Source organism: Pristiophorus japonicus, chromosome 11, assembly GCF_044704955.1.
Source record: "Pristiophorus japonicus isolate sPriJap1 chromosome 11, sPriJap1.hap1, whole genome shotgun sequence".
Lineage (NCBI taxonomy): Eukaryota > Metazoa > Chordata > Chondrichthyes > Pristiophoridae > Pristiophorus > Pristiophorus japonicus.
In genome coordinates this window covers 127,635,431-127,654,468 of record NC_091987.1, presented here as the reverse complement: position 1 = coordinate 127,654,468, position 19,038 = coordinate 127,635,431, and the positions used below count along the sequence as shown (strand labels likewise).

The 19,038-nt window shown below is 41.7% G+C and overlaps 1 protein-coding gene across 2 annotated transcripts in view; it reads right to left on the bottom strand.

The window, feature by feature from the left end:
• Nucleotides 1-3,712: 3,712 nt before the first annotated feature.
• The window catches only part of spryd7a (SPRY domain containing 7a), a 49,722-nt gene continuing 34,396 nt past the window's right edge, over nucleotides 3,713-19,038 (bottom strand). Inside the window, exon 5 of one of the 2 annotated variants that reach the window (XM_070894024.1) lies at nucleotides 3,713-7,485. In XM_070894024.1, coding sequence (XP_070750125.1) covers nucleotides 7,388-7,485 — 98 coding nt within the window. In that variant the 3' untranslated portion in view covers nucleotides 3,713-7,387. Of the gene's footprint in view, nucleotides 7,486-16,893; nucleotides 17,491-19,038 lie in introns of those variants that run through there. The other variant, XM_070894025.1, reaches the window with a different exon arrangement.

The window sequence follows — 19,038 nt, the reverse complement described above, 5'->3', positions numbered from 1 at the left end:
ATTTAAAAAATGATAGACATCTACAGAACATTTTCTTTTAAATTATAAATTTTTTCGGATGTGGGCGTAACTGTCAAGGCCAGCATTTATTGTCCATCCCGAGTTACCCTCAGCAGTTGGTGGTTGGCTTCCTTCTTCAATTGCTACAGTCCATGTTTGTAGGGGGTTGATACAACTGAGTGGCTTGCTGGGCCACTTCAGAAGGCAGTTAAGAGTCAACCACATTGAGTCACATATAGGCCAGATCGGGTAAGGACGGCAGGTTTCCTTCCCTAAAAGGACATTAGTGGACTAGTTGGGTTTTTAACAAAATGTTACTATTTTACTTTAATCGATTACTTTTATTTCTAGATTTTTAAAATTGAATTCAAATACTCGAACTGTGGGATTTGAACTCATTTGTTGGATTATAGTCCAGTAACATAACCACACTACCGTACCCCTATACATTGGAGATATGAAACAAATTGTGTCCAATGTCTCACTCAGCAGGAACTCAGAATAAACCAGGCAACTTTGAAAAGTAACATAGAAACAAAGAAAATAGGTGCAGGAGTAGGCCATTTGGCTCTTCAAGCCTGCACCATCATTTAATAAGATCATAGCTGATCATTCACCTCAGTACCCCTTTCCTGCTTTCTCTCCATACCCCTTGATCCCTTTAGCAGTAAGGGCCATATCTAACTCCCTTTTAAATATATCCAATGAACTGGCATCAACAACAACTCTGCAGCAGGGAATTCCACAGGTTAACAACTCTCTGAGTGAAGAAGTTTCTCCTCATCTCAGTTCTAAATGGCCTACCCGGTATCCTAAGACTGTGTCCCCTGGTTCTGGACTTCCCCAACATCGGGAACATTCTTCCCGCATCTAACCTGTCCCGTCCCATCAGAATCTTATATGTTTCTATGAGATCCTCTCTCATCCTTCTAAACTCCAGTGTATAAAGTTCCAGTTGATCCAGTCTCTTCGCTGCACTCCCTCAATAGCAAGAACGTCCTTCCTCAGATTAGGAGACCGAAACTGAACACAATATTCCAGGTAAGGCCTCACCAAGGCCCTGTACAATTGCAATAAGACCTCCCTGCTCTTATACTCAAATCCCCTAGCTATGAAGGCCAACATGCCATTTGCCTTCTTCACCACCTGCTGTACCTGCATGCCAACTTTCAATGACTGATGAACCATAACACCCAGGTCCCGTTGCACCTCTGCTTTTCCTAATCTGCCGCCATTCAGATAATATTCTGCCTTTGTGTTTTCGCCACCAAAGTGGATAACCTCACATTTATCCACATTATACTGTATCTGCCATGCATTTGCCCACTCACCTAACCTGTCCAAATCACCTTGCATCCTCCTCACAGCTCACACCACCACCCAGTTTAGTGTCATCTGCAAACTTAGACTGTGACCACTGGTTCTGGACTTCCCCAACATTGGGAACATTCTTCCTGCATTTAACCTGTCCAGACCCGTAAGAATTTTATATGTTTCTATGAGATCCCCACTCATCCTTCTAAACTCCAGTGAATACAGGCCCAGTCGATCTAGTCTTTCCTCATATGTCAGTCCTGCCATCCCGGGAATCAGTCTGGTGAACCTTCGCTGCACTCCCTCAATAGCAAGAACGTCCTTCCTCAGATTAGGAGACCTAAACTGAACACAATATTCCAGGTGAGGCCTCACCAAGGCCCTGTACAACTGCAGTAAGACCTCCCTGCTCCTATACTCAAATCCCCTAGCTATGAAGGCCAACATGCCATTTGCCTTCTTCACCACCTGCCGTACCTGCATGCCAACTTTCAATGACTGATGTACCATGACACCCAGGTCTCGTTGCACCTCCCCTTTTCCGAATCTGCTGCCATTCAGATATTCTGCCTTTACGTTTTTGCCACCAAAGTGGATATCCCGACTCTCTGCTTCCTGTCTGCCAACCAGTTCTCTATCCACGTCAATACATTACCTCCAATACCATGTGCTTTAATTTTGCACAACAATCTCTTGTGTAGTTTCACATTCTCTTTTACACAATTTTATGTCACATTCTCCTTTAAATTTAGAAATGGGCATTAAGCTTGTTGAATCTCCTTTTTAAACATATATCCAAAATACATCACCTAACCTGTCCAAGTCACCCTGCAGCCTCTTAGCATCCTCCTCACAGCTCACACCGCCACCCAGCTTAGTGTCATCTGCAAACTTGGAGATATTACACTCAATTCCTTCATCTAAATCATTGATGTATATTGTAAATAGCTGGGGTCCCAGCACTGAGCCCTGCTGCACCCCACTAGTCACTGCCTGCCATTCTGAAAAGGACCCGTTTATCCCGACTCTCTGCTTCCTGTCTGCCAACCAGTTCTCTATCCACGTCAATACATTACCTCCAATACCATGTGCTTTAATTTTGCACAACAATCTCTTGTGTAGTTTCACATTCTCTTTTACACAATTTTATGTCACATTCTCCTTTAAATTTAGAAATGGGCATTAAGCTTGTTGAATCTCCTTTTTAAACATATATCCAAAATACATCAGTTTTAATTATTTTAGTTAAAATTCACCTGATTAAGCCTCCGTGCTCTTCATGAGCCATCTCCATGTGTACCCAAGCAATGCCCATGTGCCAATGTATGCTTCGCCCACCGACACAATGGGTCAGATCTTGCTGGGAAAATAATGACGTGTTAACGACACCCAGTTATTAATATCCAAATTGGCCAGCAAGTTCAGGGGATCAAGAGATATGGCATGAGTTGCTATTCTCCAGAACATGCTGGTTGATTTATGCCGTACACAAACGGCATCTCACCCTTAGTCGCCCCGTTATTTTTAAGAACTTGGTGGATCTGCACATGTCGCAGAAAGTTAGGGTTTGTAAATACCCTTTTAACCACATGATAATTGTTAATGCAAATTTAATCAACCTTTCTGGCCCAGAAAGGGGACAATTTAAACTGTTCAGTTCCCTTCCTCTATGTAGTAAATTCTTCTTAGAGGTTTAAATTTAAAAAAATCTTATTTTTCTTTTTTCTCTCAATCCAATCTTTCTTTCCCTCTCTGTATTTCTCTTTCTGTACCTGATTTTATTCCTGTTTCTTCCTTAATCCTTAACTCTCATTGGTTAAAGAGCTACACTGAAGATCTCACAATTCACTAAGGTCTAAGATACCCCATTGCTCTCACTGTGCCATTATCAGCTCGCACTTCCAACAAGTTACAGCGCAAAAATTTCCAAGCTTAAGGGTGCAGGAAAAAGTCTAACAGCATACGGCACGAGATGCCCTGGTCCAGCAGGATTTGACCCAATGTGAAAAGTACTTGTGCAGCAATGTGAGCAAGGAGCCAAAGCGTAGCTGAAGAGTAGGGGGTAACACAGCTACGCACTCATGTGGGTGGTGAGGTTGCATTAATGCTGCTGTGAGATTTATTTTACTAACCCAGAACAGTTGAAACCAGTAACAAATGAACAGTGATACAGCAGGCGACCGTGAAAAGGCAATCGAGTCAGCTTTCCTAAAACATAAAGGTCACATGAGACCATCACTGGTGGCGGCCATCTTGTTTATGCTAAGGTAGGTTAAAGTCGCACGGGTAGTATTATACAACATTTGAGCAGTGGCACTGAAGGTGTAGTATAAAGACATCTTAAAGATCAGACCCCTGTAAACAGTTTGTTCTTTGATCTCAAGAGATTTTGTTCAGATTCAGAGTGGAAAAACAAAACATATTTATTTTTACAAAAAGACATTCAACTTACATCCATCCCAAATTCTAGTGTTTTTTTTACAATTTTAATCATTGATAGGCAAAATGTGCCAATATTTATTTCATGCCAGCAGTCACAGATTGACAGAGTATTTCAAGCGGCTGCTTTAACTGAATATATATTTATCTAAATAGAGCACAGTATTGTTATTCTAGCGTCGATCATATTCACTTAACACATTCCGCCTCTTTGGCACAAACCAGTTTTGCCACTATGTCCGGACAATCCAAAGCAAACAAAAACAAAATACACACACAAACACACACAGGGAACTCCTGCACTCGTTATGCTCCCTCTGAGTTTAACGTGAGGTGGTGTCACCAACAATTGATGCCAATAGAAAAATGACTGTCACCAGCATTCAAACTGTTTCAATTGCATTTGTTTCCAATGTTTGGAAAAAAAGTGAAAATTCAATTACTCCTGTATGCTGATGCCCGTGAAATTTCTTTTCCAAACACCGAAACGAGCCACCTGTAAGATATGTCCTCTCCACCTCTCTCTCCTACTTTAAGACTCTGCTTAAAAGTTACCTCTTCGGCCAAGTGTTTGATCAGCTGTCCCAATATCTCCTTCTTTGGTTCAGTGTCAATTTGTCTGATTACTCTCCGGTGAAGCACCTGGGGGCATTTTTCTATTCATGTCATTATCCTATTCAAACCACCTGAATTTTAGCTGGGGAAGTCAGAGGGCAGCAGCCATACATGCTGAACAGCAGTCTTGTGACTTGATTTGTGAAGCCCAGCAGTACATATACAGGTGGGAACTTTGTAGCTAGAAAGTGGGCAACAGGAGCAGAATCAAACAAGTCTACTGAAGTTACACTGAGGCTGCAGAATGTAACAGTCAGACCCCACCTGGTGCCGATTACTACATTAGAAAGTTATTGGATTAGGCGAGAGAAGCGGAAGGAAAATAATTCTACCTATGTAGAATATCCATGAGAAAAAATTATAACAGCTTAATCTCTACAGTTTAGTGGGAAGAGAGTTAAGAAAGGACTGCATGGAAGCATGTTAGATGAACTGGATAAAGGAACTCCTGATAGTACCTTAAAATAAGGCAGGATAACTAGTGAAAAATAAGGATAAACTAGTGAAAAATAAATTTAGGGACATCTTCATGCTAGGAGCCTGGAGCAAGCTATCTGGCAGGGCAATATACAGACTTTAGGGGTACTGGTGATAGGCTGTGAGAGTTAGAATATTAGAGGGATGAGCTTAGTTGGTCTTTTATCATCCTTGCCTTTTCTTGACCAGATTTCCTCCCAGCACTTTAGCTTCTCTTTGAAATCACATGTAGATTATGATGGTCTTTCACTGAAGTGAGCTAATCTTTCTCCAGATCTTTCATCATTTTAAGGAGCATTAAACCAATATTTATTGTGTGACCCAGAATTTTCATTACACAGTTCCGCCAAAACTTTGTGATCCTCCCTCACAATTTTGTGTTTAAGGAACTTCACTAAAATACCGAAAGATATTATTAACCAAAAAAAAAAGTGTTTAAAAAGGTGACCTCATTCATTTCGGAACCTTAATTGGTCTGTTCAGTTTTACAACACGAGGATATTGTTTAATGATTCAGTAAATAAGTATTACGAGGTGTGTTTTAAATACTGCCTCTTTAGGTCCCTTCGTCTATTTTCTACAATGGCCCGTCTAATTATAACTAGTTTCTAGGTCACTCTAAATTATTACAATGCTAACATTGATCACCCTGTATGGCTTTTCAGAAACCCGCAAATGAATGCACAAGTACATAATTCACAAAGATAAATTTTTGTTTATGTAACCGTAACGTCGCCAGTTTACAATATTAAAGGATTTATGCAACTAATTACAGAAATTAAGGCAGTAAAAACAACCTTATTTGTGGCTACTTTGGAGATCTGTGCAATTACTTTTATCAAAGACTCAAGAGTACAAGACATTAAAGAACACTCTTTGTGGAGATCATTCACCTTCCCCACAATGTACGGTGCATGCCACTTCTCAAATTTGTTTTGAAAAAGTACATGATTTCAAAAAAACTTTGTATGCTGTATTCTAAGCATAATAGACCTTATGCACAAGTCCAATCCTATGATAAACAATGTGCCAGGAATTAAGATTTTCCATGATTTTAATCAGCCACTAAAGATGAACTTCGAAGTTCTGCTCAGTTCTTTGAAGGTGATGATGGAGCTGATCAAAGTTACTTGATTCAGCCATTTCTCACATCAAAGTTGACAAAGGCTTTTTTTACTTAAAAAAATGAAATTGAGGGAGACATTTAATTATTCTCATTTTCCTTGTTTTGTTTAATCCTGGACACTGCACCCTAAACCTCACTGAGGGGCCAGCAGGTGACAGTGATTCTCTCCACTGCCAACCTTATTCATGCTTGAATGCCAGCTGATCAAGCCAAAAAGTTAAATTCCTGCTAGCAAGGCACCAACAGCCAAATGAAAGAGATACATTTAATCATTCCTTGCCCTCTACCCTATCACAGACAGGAGTCCCCCTTTTGTTCCTTTTCTGCTCCCACCCTTGCTTAAAAACTGTTCATCTCTAACATCTTCCAGTTCTGATGAAAGGTCATTGACCTGAAACATTAACTCTGTTTCTCTCGCCACAGATGCTGCCTGACCTGCTGAGTGTTTCTAGCATTTTCTACTTTAATTTCAGATTTCCAGCATCTGCAGTATTTTGCTTTTTAAAAAAATGAGCCATAATTTTTCAGGAGGAAATCAGTCCAACTGTGACCAAGAGTTGGAGCACTACATGCTACAACTCGATCAGATGACTATAATAATTTTCTGAATGACTGACAGTTTGGTCCTTACATTGTGATTAGTTTTGTGCTCAAAATAGTGTAGGTTTTAATTTCTGAACTATGGTTGTATTTTTGAAAATATTTCACGTGCAATATTGTACTTGTGACAGCATCAACAAAGGTTCGAAAGGATGCAAAACAGAATTAGGAACAGTACAGAGAGAAAGGGCAATGACAAGTAAAGCTGACAACCACAGCAGTGAGATGTAACTGCGACTGGGAAGAAAAAATAAATAAGGGCAGACAAGAATACAGTAAGGACAGAAAATAGTACATCCTATATAGCATAACGAAAGGAAAGCAGATTATAGCATAAAAAACAAAAATAAATACTGAGCAGAGTCAGGTGATTAAAAAATATACAAAAATGTGTACAATTAAAGTGTTTTGAGCCATGTTGCTAGTATAATATCTCATTTGGTATTTATAACTAACATGGAAAATACAGAGATCATGATGGTGTCTGTCTCCTGGACAAACAACTGAACTTTAATAATTTTTTTTAATCTTCCACTGAGAACAACGTGCATAAGGTCTATTATTTACTGCACCTCACGTTTATACATAATTACTCACTTTAAAAATACTGCTTTTTACGTTAAAAAACGTTGAAAGACGAATGCATGATAAACCTGACTTCTGTATGCTGTGTTGCCAATCGTGATACTGACAATTCAAACAACTTACACTTGAGAAACTAAAGACCAATAAAATTCAAAGTTACAGATATCTAAGCAGGACCAGGCTAGGTAACAGTGCGTGTGTGTGTGTGTGTGTGTGTTTACACAGTGTAAATCAGAAGATCTGCTGTTCAAACAAAATCTTTTCAAATCCTGGAGGCGGAGAGCTGTAAAATTCACTGAACTGGCAATCCAAAATTGCACTATCATCAACTGGAAAAGAAAAAGAAAAACAATTAGATAGTTAAGTATGTGCACGGCATTACTGACTGGAATTAAAAACCAGGGTTAAATGTAAGGAAATCTGATTTGGTCATTCACCACTCAATCCCATTTGTACAGATGAAACCGGTTACTACAAAACAGTGCCAGTACTTTGGTCACTGCAACTTGCTATAATACAGCAAGGCATTGTCTTCCAATATCATCAGATGTGTCTTGCAGTAACATGCTGCTGCCCATTTAAAATGCTTACAAGTTTTCAACAATAGTGCTTTATTGCAACGGGCCACAACCAAAAGGGTTGTAAACATGACTAAATATTGTGTGGAATCACTGTCAATGTTCAATGCTCAGTGGCTAGCAGACATCTCTATGTAAAATAACACACTCATTTGTGTAGAAATTGAACTGGCTTTTTAAAAGATGCGTGGCCAGGTACATAATTATGTAATACAGTCACATCAACCCAGCATACAGCTAGAAATTATTCCCATGTAAGCTTGAGTTGAGGTCAGACTATATGTGTAAAAGCACTTGGGTTTGTATCTGTATGACTTTGATGCTAAAGGAGGAAAATAGGACAGCTTTATTTTACAAAGGAAATGGAGTGCTGTCAGCAGTTGGATCTCAGCTATGAGGTTATAACCCAGGCTTGTAAAAAATAAACTAAAACAATGTCACAGAATATCCTTGTGTGTAACCATCAGGCTTAAAGGTTAAGAAAATAGAAACTGTCAAAGGCCAGGGTAAAAGGACAGAAATATATTGAGGATGTCAATATGGCCTAGGTTGTCCACTTGGCCAAAAAACAGAGCAGTAAACAGTGGAGTATGATTCACATCCATCAGCTGAGATCTGAGCTGACCCCAGCAGAGCTCCTGAAACCAGTCTAACTGGAGTAACAGTGGCAGTCGTCGGGAGATTGCCATTTGGTGTGCAGAAACTGGAGGATTTAAAAGTCAATACTTAAAGGGGCAAACCCAAAAGCTTTCCAGTCAAGCAGAACAAACTTTCATTTACTTAGCACCTTTCACTACCTCAGGATGTCCCAAAGCGCTTTACAGCTAATGAATTACTTTTGAAGTGTAATCACTATTGTAGTGTAGGAAAATGTGGCAATCAATTTGAACACAGCAAGGTCTCACAAACAGTAATGAGATAATTGAGCAGATAATCTATTTTAGTGTGTTGATTAATGGTTAAATGTTGGCAAAGGTATTGGGAGAACTCCCCTGCTTTTCTTTAAATAGTGCCATGGGATCTTTTACATCTACCTGAGTGGGCAGACAGGGCCTCAGTTTACCATCTCATCTGAAAGCTGGCTGCCTCAGACAGTTGCACCTCGATAGTGCTGAGCCCAATGTCCAAGCAGGATGCTTAACTAGTGCTGTGGGGGAGGGTTTAAACTAATTTGGTAGAGGATTGTGCACCAGGATGAAGCATTAGAGAGGAGATACAAGGTGCACAGAAGACTGGGAGAGACAAACAGCATTTGAATAAAGAGTGGTTCAGAAATAGGGAGGGGGATCAGACAGGGGGGAAATGCGAGTCGGACTAGGATGGATTTGGAGTGTGTGTGCGTCAGTGCACAGAGTGTGGTAAATAAGGTTGGTGAGGTGCAGGCACAAGTCACCACATGATACTATGATATAGTGGCAATAACAGCGACCTGGCTCAAACAAGGTCAGGGTTGGGCACTTAATATTCCTGGCTACAATGTATTCAGGAAGAATAGGGAAGGAAAAAAGGAGGGGAGGTGATCGTATTAATCAAAGATACTGTTACAGCACCGGAACGGGTAATGTACATGAGAGTTCAAAGACAGAATCTATTTGGTTAGAATTAAGCAACAATAAAGGAGCTATTATGCTACTGGGTGTATACTTATAAGCCACCAAATAGTGGGAAGAAAATAGAGGAATAAATTTGCAAGCAAATTGCAGAAAGTTGCAAGAACTTTAGAGTAGTGATAATGGGGATCTTCAATTATCCTAATACATAATAGTTTAAAGGACAGAAGGGGAGGAGTTCCTAAAATGCATACAAGAGAACTTTCTTGATCAGTGTGTTTCCAGCCCAACAAGGAGGGACCGAATGCTGGATCATGTGGGCAAGTGGAGCATGTTTCAGTGGGCGAGCATTTGGGAAATAGTGATCACAATATCATTGGTTTAGAGTAGTTATGGATAAGGACAAGGAAAAATCAAATGTGAAAATATTCAACTAGAGGAGGGCTAATTTCAGTGAGTTGAAAGGGGATTTGGGCCAGGTCGATTTGAATCAAAGATTGGCAGGTAAAACAGTAAATGAGCAATGGGAGGTCTTCAAAGAGGAAATAGTTTGGTACAGGCTAGACATATTTCCACAAGGGGGAAAGGAAGGGCAACCAAAGCTAGAGCTCGTTGGGTCACTAAAGATATAGAGATATAAATGAAACAGAAAAAGGAGACTTACAATAATTCAGTGGAAAACCAAGCTGAATATAGAAAGCACAGGCGAGAACTGAAATAGGAAATAAGTGGGGCAGAGTGAGCACGAGAATAGATTAGCGGGTAACATAAAAATGAACCCAAACATCTTTTCTAACCATATAAATAGTAAAAAGGGAAGTCAAAGGAAAGGTGGGGCCAATTACAGACCAAAAAGGAGATCTTCTTGTGGAGGCAGAGGGCATGGCTGAGATACCAAATGGGTACTTTGCATCTGTCTTCACTAAAGAAGAGGATGTTGCCAATATAGCAGTAAAGGAGGAGACAGCAGCGATATTGGTTAGGATAAAAATAGATAAAGAGGAGATATTTAAAAGGTTTGCAGCGCTCAAAGTAGAAATGTCACTCGGTCCAGATGGGATGCATCCTAGGTTGCTGTGGGAAGTAAGAGTGGAAATGCAAAGGCTCTGGCCACAATTTTCCAATCCTCCTTAGATATGAGAGTGATGCCAGAGGATTGCAAATGTTACACCCATGTTCCAAAAAGGGGAGAGTGCAGTTGATGTGCTGTAGAAATAAAGAACGGTATTAAAAACAAGGGCATACATAGTGGCCAACACTAGTGGGAGGACAGAAGATTGGGAAGCTTTGAAAAACCAGCAAAGAATGACTAAAAAAATGATTAAGCAAGGGAAGATAGATTATGAAAGTAAACTAGCACAAAATATAAAAACAGATAGCAAGAGTTTCTACAGGTATATAAAAAAGAAAAGAGTGGCTAAAGTAAATGTTGGTCCCTTAGAAGATGAGAGCGGGGAATTAGTAAATGGGAAATATAGAAACATAGAAAATAGGTGCAGGAGTAGGCCATTTGGCCCTTCGAGCCTGCACCGCCATTCAATGAGTTCATGGCTGAACATGCAACTTCAGTACACCATTCCTGTTTTCGCGCCATACCCCTTGATCCCCCGAGTAGTAAGGACTACATCTAACTCCTTTTTGAATATATTTAGTGAATTGGCCTCAACAACTTTCTGTCGTAGAGAATTCCACAGGTTCACCACTCTCTGGGTGAAGAAGTTTCTCCTCATCTCGGTCCTAAATGGCTTACCCCTTATCCTCAGACTGTGACCCCTGGTTCTGGACTTCCCCAACATTGGGAACATTCTTCCTGCATCTAACCTGTCTAACCCGGTCAGAATTTTAAACGTTTCTATGAGGTCCCCTCTCATTCTTCTGAACTCCAGTGAATACAAGCCCAGTTGATCCAGTCTTTCTTGATATGTCAGTCCCGCCATCCAGGGAATCAGTCTGGTGAACCTTCGCTGCACTCCCTCAATAGCAAGAACGTCCTTCCTCAAGTTAGGAGACCAAAATTGTACACAATACTCCAGGTGTGGTCTCACCAAGGCCCTGTACAACTGTAGCAACACCTCCCTGCCCCTGTACTCAAATCCCCTCGCTATGAAGGCCAACATGCCATTTGCTTTCTTAACCGCTTGCTGCACCTGCATGCCAACTTTCAATGACTGATGTACCATGACACCCAGGTCTCGTTGCACCTCCCCTTTTCCTAATCTGTCACCATTCAGATAATAGTCTGTCTATCTGTTTTTATCACCAAAGTGGATAACCTCACATTTATCCACATTGTACTTCATCTGCCATGCATTTGCCCACTCATCTAATCTATCCAAGTCACTCTGCAGCCTCATAGCATCCTCCTCGCAGCTCACATTGCCACCCAACTTAGTGTCATTCGCAAATTTGGAGATACTACATTTAATCCCCTCGTCTAAATCATTAATGTACAATGTAAACAGCTGGGGCCCCAGCACAGAACCTTGCGGTACCCCACTAGTCACTGCCTGCCATTCTGAAAAGTACCTAAAGTATTTACTCCTACTCTTTGCTTCCTGTCTGCCAACCAGTTCTCAATCCACGTCAGCACACTACCCCCAATCCCATGTGCTTTAACTTTGCATACTAATCTCTTGTGTGGGACCTTGTCGAAAGCCTTCTGGAAGTCCAAATACACCACATCAACTGGTTCTCCCTTGTCCACTCTACTGGAAACATCCTCAAAAAACTCCAGAAGATTTGTCAAGCATGATTTCCCTTTCACAAATCCATGCTGACTTGGACCTATCATGTCACCTCTGTCCAAATGCGCTGCTATGGCATCCTTAATAATTGATTCCATCATTTTACCCGCTACCGATGTCAGGCTGACCGGTCTATAATTCCGTTTTCTCTCCCTCCTTTTTTAAAAAGTGGTGTTACATTGGCTACCCTCCACTCCATAGGAACTAATCCAGAGTCTATGGAATGTTGGAAAATGACTGTCAATGCATCCACTATTTCCAAGGCCACCTCCTTAAGTACTCTGGGATGCAGTCCATCAGGCCCTGGGGATTTATCGGCCTTCAATCCCATCAATTTCCCCAACACAATTTCCCGATTAATAAGGATTTCCCTCAGTTCCTCCTTCTCACTGGACCCTCTGACCCGCTTTTATCTCCGAAAGGTTGTTTGTGTCCTCCTTAGTGAATACCGAACCAAAGTACTTGTTCAATTGGTCTGCCATTTCTTTGTTCCCAGTTATGACTTCCCCTGATTCTGACTGTAGGGGACCTACGTTTGTCTTTACTAACCTTTTTCTCTTTACATATCCATAGAAGTTTTTGCAGTCCATTTTAATGTTCCCTGCAAGCTTCCTCTCGTACTCTATTTTCCCTGCCCTAATCAAACCCTTTGTCCTCCTCTGCTGAGTTCTAAATTTCTCCCAGTCCCCGGGTTCGCTGCTATTTCTGGCCAATTTGTATGCCACTTCCTTGGCTTTAATACTATCCCTGATTTCCCTTGATAACCACGGTTGAGCCACCTTCCCTTTTTTTATTTTTACGCCAGACAGGGATGTACAATTGTTGTAGTTCATCCATGCTGTCTCTAAATGTCTGCCATTGCCCATCCACTGTCAACCCCTTAAGTATCATTCGGCAATCTATCCTAGCCAATTCACGCCTCATACCTTTAAAGTTACCCTTCTTTAAGTTCTGGTCCATGGTCTCTGAATTAACCGTTTCATTCTCCATCCTAATGCAGAATTCCTCCATATTATGGTCACTCTTCCCCAAGGGGCCTCGCACAACGAGATTGTTAATTAATCCTCTCTCATTACACAACACCCAGTCTAAGATGGCTTCCCTCCCCATGTTGGTTCCTCGACATATTAAGTCTAGAAAACCATCCCTTATGCACTTCAGGAAATCCTCCTCCACCGTATTGCTTCCAGTTTGGTTAGCCCAATCTATATGCATATTAAAGTTACCCATGAAAGCTGCTGCATCTTTATTGCACGCACCCCTAATTTCCTGTTTGATGCCCTCCCCAACATCACTACTACTGTTTGGAGGTCTGTACACAACTCCCACTAGCGTTTTCTGCCCCTTGGTATTCCGTAGCTCCACCCATACCGATTCCACATCATCCAAGCTAATGTCCTTCCTTACAATTGCATTAATTTCCTCTTTCACCAGCAACGTCACCCCGCCTCCTTTTCCTTTCTGTCTATCCTTCCTAAATGTTGAATACCCTTGGATGTTGAGTTCCCAGCCTTGGTCACCCTGGAGCCATGTCTCAGTGATGCCAACCACATCGTATCCGTTAACTGCTATCTGCACAGGTAATTTGTCCACCTTATTCCAACATGGAGATGGCAGAAACTCTGGACAAATATTTTGTATCAGTCTTTATGGTAGAGGACACTAAAAATATCCCAACAGTGGATAGTCAGGGGGCTATAGGGTGGGGGGGGGGGGGGGGGGAGGAACTTAACACAATCACAATAATGAGGTGGTACTCAGTAAGTTAATGGGACTAAAGGCAGATAAATCCCCTGGACCTGATGGCTTGCATCCTCGGGTCTTAAGAGAAGTAGCGACAGGGATAGTGGATGCATCAGTTGTAATTTGCCAAAATTCCCTGGATTCTGGGGAGGTCCCAGCAGATTGGAAAACTGCAAATGTAACACCCCTATTCAAAAAAGGAGGCAGACAAAAAGCCTAAACATCTATGATTGGGAAAATGTTGGAGTCCATTATTAAAGAAGCAGTAGCAGGACATTTGGAAAAACATAATTCAGTCAGGCAGAGTCAGCATGGATTTATGAAAGGGATGTCATGTCTGACAAATTTGCTGGAATTCTTTGAGAATGTAATGAACAGGGTGGATAAAGGGGAATCAATGGATGTGGTGTATTTGGACTTCCAGAAGGCATTTGACAAGGTGCCACATAAAAGGTTGCTGCACAAGATAAAAGTTCACGGGGTTGGGGGTAATATATGAGCATGGATAGAAGATTGGCTAACTAACAGAAAACAGGGAGTCGAGATAAATGATTCATTCTCGGTTTGGCAATCAGTAACTAGTGGGGTGCCACAGGGATCAGTGCTGGGACCCCAACTATTTACATTAATCTATATTAATGACTTGGAAGAAGGGACCGAGTATAACGTAGTCAAGTTTGCTGATGATACAAAGATGGGAGGAAAAGCAATGTGTGAGGAGGACACAAAAAATCTGCAAAAGGACATAGACAGGCTAAATGAGTGGGCAAATATTTGGCAGATGGAGTATAATGTTGGAAAGTGTAAGGTTAAGCACTTTGGCAGAAAAAAATCCAAGAGCAAGTTATTATTTAAATGGAGAAAGATAGCAGAGTGCTGCCTTACAGCGGGACCTGGTGGTACTTGTGCATGAAACACAAAAGGTTAGTATGCAGGTACAGCAAGTGATCAGGAAGGCCAATGGAATCTTGGCCTTTATTGTAAAGGGGATGGAGTATAAAAGCAGGGAAGTCTCGCTAGTTATACAGGGCATTGGTGAGGCTACACCTGGAATACTGCGTACAGTTTTGGTTTCCATATTTAAGAAAGGATAAACTTGCTTTGGAGACAGTTCAGAGAAGGTTCACTAGGTTGATTCCGGAAATGAGGGGGTTGACTTATGAGGAAAGATTGAGTAGGTTGGGCCTCTATTCATTGGAATTCAGAAGAATGAGAGGTGATCTTATCGAAACGTATAAGATTATGAGGGGGCTTGACAAGGTGGCTGCAAAGAGGAGGTTTCCATTGATAGGGGAGACTAGAACTAGAGGGCATAATCTTAGAATAAGGGGCCGCCCATTTAAAACTGAGATGAGGAATTTCTTTGAGAGAACCCTCTGTTGTAAATCTGTGGAATTTACTGCCTCACAGAGCTGTGGAAGTTGTGTCATTGAATAAATTTGAGAGATAGATAGATCGATAAGGGCTTGTGGGGAGCGGGCAAGGAAGTGGACCGGAGTCCATGATCGGATCAGCCATGATCGTATTAAATGGTGGAGCAGGCTCGAGGGGCCGTATGGCCTACTCCTGCTTCTTATGTTCTTATGTTCGATAAAGTACTGCATAATAGACGTGTTAGCAAAATTGAAGCCCATAGGATTAAAGGGGCAGTGGCTGCGAGGATACAAATTTAGTTATGGGACAGAAAGCAGAGAGTAACGGTGAACGGTTGATTTTTTAGACTGGAGGGGTGTGCAGTGGTGTCCCCCATGGGTCGGTGCCGAGGCCACTGCTCTTTTTGATAGATATTAATGACCTGGACTTGGGTATACAGGGCATAATTCCAAAGCTTGCAGATAACACGAAACTCAGAAATGTAGTTAACAGTGAGGAGAATAGCAACATACATCAGGACACAGACAGACTGGTGAAATGAGCAGACATATGGCAGATGACAATTAACCCAGAGAAGTATGAAATGATTCATTTTGGTAGGAAGCATGAGGAGAGGCAATAGAAACTAAATGGTACAATTTTAAAGGGGATGGAATAGGGAGACCTGGAGGTGTACATACACAAGTCTTTGAAGGTGGCAGGACAAATTGAGATGGCTGTTAAAAAAATATATGGGATCCTTGGCTTTATAAATAGAGGCAGAGAGTACAAAAGAAAGGAAGTTATGCTAGACCTTTATAAAACACTGGTTAGGCCCCAGCTGGAGTATTGTGTTCAATTCTGGGCACCACATTTTAGGAAGGCTGTCAAGGCCTTAGAGAGGGTGCAGGGGAGATTTACTGGAATGATACCAGGGATGAAAAACTTCAGTTACATGGAGAGACTAGAGAAAATGGGGTTGTTCTCCTTTGAGCAGAGAAGATTAAGGGGAGATTTGATTGAGATGTTCAAAATCTTGAAGAATTTTGGATAGAGTAAATAAGGAGAAACTGTTTCCAGGGATTTGAATGGTCAGTAACTAGAGGACACAGATTTAAGATAATTGGCAAAAGAACCAGAGGCGACATGAGAACAAAAATTTGCGCAGCCAGTTATGCTGATCTGGAATGCACTGTTTGAAAAGGTGGTAGGAGCAAATTCAATACTGACTTTCAAAAGGGAATATGATAAATAATTGGAAGTGGAAAGATTTACAGGGCTATGGGGAAAGAGCAGGGGAATGGGACTAATTGGATAGCTCTCTCAAAGAGCTGGAACTGGTATGATGGACTGAATAGCCTCCTTTTGTGCTGTATCTTTCTATGATTCGAATGTAGCATTCCCCTCAGTACTGCACTGAAGTGTCAGCCTAGATTACGTGCTCAAGTGTCTGGAGTGGGACTTGAACTCTCAAACTGCTGACTCGGGCGAGAATGTTACCACTGAGTCACAGCTGGCACCATTAGGAAGTGAAGGCAGATGAGGTATCTCCAATGGCTTAGCCACCTGGACACTGTCTGAACAGCAAGGGAGCCAGCTCTAATGCAAATGAAAAAATGTAAAGCAGTTGGCAGGATCAAAAAAAATCCAAGATTCTGTTAAGTTTATTTCTGTCTTCCCCTCCCAGCATCTAGCAACCCTGAATGCCCACTGCACATGGGCAAGATTAGTGCTGAGTGAAAACGAGGCAGTGATGACAGAAAAGGAGATGTATAACATTTTAATGGTTTTATTTGATTTTGCTGCCACTTTTAATGACCCATGTATCAGCACACCGAGCTCTACTTTAAAATCTTACAATTTTACAAACATTATGTAAGCTACACAGACTGCTAGTGGGATCCCTTGATAACATTTTCTGGAACAAGAGCACAGATGCTTATTTTGTTCTCTGAAAAGCAACCTTGCTGTGTTCTCTGCATCGATGAATGTATAACCAACACCTACACCAGACTCACTGTTTTAATTTAGTGCTGTAAAACTAAACTGGTCTGCAATTAGATTTAGTCCCAATCTGCTCCACTTCCTAGAATATTGGGCACCACACCCTGTGAACTGTGCCCAAACAGGCTGGATTTTCGCCGACTTTACGACCAGGTTTTCGCCACGATTTGACCCTCTGCGGCAAAAACCTGGTCAGCGGGATCCTCGGGCACCTCTTTGCTGTGGCGCTTCCACGTACCGCCGAGGAGAGGTGCGCCGATGTGCAACGGTGCAGACTGTGTTTGCGTCGCACTTTCGGCACTCTCCCGACCCTTACGCCGCGTCCAGAATACTGACAGGCCAGCAGCAGTAAGTATGAAGACCTGCAAAAAGGTAAGTTAAAGTTTTTATTTTTTAAATTATTTTTCAGCGAGTTAGTAGGTAAGGGTTTTTTGAATGTTTTTTGCAATCCCCCCACCCCCTGCCACCATTCCAAGGACTCTCTCACAGCGCTATGGCCCTGGACTAAAGTTGCCAAAATTTGCGGTTTGCGCCGTGAATCCTTGTGCAACGCTGACTTTACCGATGCAGCGCAAATGTAAAGGCAGAAAGTTAGGCCTAAAAATGGTAGCGCAGCGAAAACGGTAATTTTGGCGTAAAATTACCATTTTCGCCGAAAACCTAAAATCTAGCCCGTTAAATTGATAAACCGACCTAATATCCCAAATGATAAGTTGGGAAAAAGATACAGCAGGAGATCAGGAGAATCCTGCAGAAATTCAGGTCCAAATGTCTAAAATAGGTAGAAATCCCAACCTTTTAGAGACCATAATATCAGGAATATAAACCCTTTTATTCCTGATCTCATGACAGTTAGGACATGCCTGCCATCTTTAGTCTGGCTAGGGGATGGCAGGTTGTACAGCAATGTGACTATAAAAGCAGTGCTGTCGTCCATCTAACTGAAGTGCATGCTGCCTGCATGACCAGAGCAGATTGTTACCCTGAACTGTGAAAATACCAAGCCAGTCAGTGATTATACCCCATTTACTGGAAGGGGAGCCCCTGATATCCCGATTGCCGTCGGAGACAATATTGTGAAATAAACAAAGTAGCACCAAGACTTCCTTTGGAAATGGCGCTTCATTTGGTGCCTCTAATCACTGGGTGCCAGCAGTAGCAAAGATGATAAAACAGTGACTGGCAGTGGCAGTTAGGTCACGTCTACCATTTTTGACCTGGCCACAAGATTACTCACCCTCACCCTACCTGAACAGGCAATATGGAACCAGGGGGAATCCTGGCAAAGTCACAAACTTGACTTTGCATTAACTCCACAAACACAATTTTGGAGAAACTGCACATGCATGAATTTTGCACTTGTAGTTATCTTTTGTTACCGAACCTGCCTTGCCGTACAAATATGCAGAGCCAATAACAAGAGGACCATGTTATGTTGTCTTATATTGCGCTGCGCTATTCTATGTTCTGATGTGCCATGCTGTGCTGCACTGTGCCATGCTGCATTATACCAAGCAGTGTTATGTTCTACTTCGCTGTGCAATGTTATATTATGTAATGTTACTTTATGCGTAAAACTGACTTCAGCTTCCCTGGTTTAAGGAGCTGAAAATCATTCAGTAAAGGTAAATCCCAACTCCTGATCACTATCCAATAACCTATGCTGGAAACTTTATATGAATGGAAATGGGGTGGGGTCATGGTCAGGTTGAATTCAAATGTGGTCTGCCCACTGACTTGCCCAAATAGCTTGGCCATACTGTATAGGCTATTGTAGCAAATGTACCTGAGGGCAGCTGGCTCTCATGGAACCATAAATGAGCCAGCACCTTATAAGAGGAGAGGAATGGGGAGGAAAGGAAAGGGTAACAATCGGGGAAATAGATCAGCTTTGAAATCAATTAGATTTC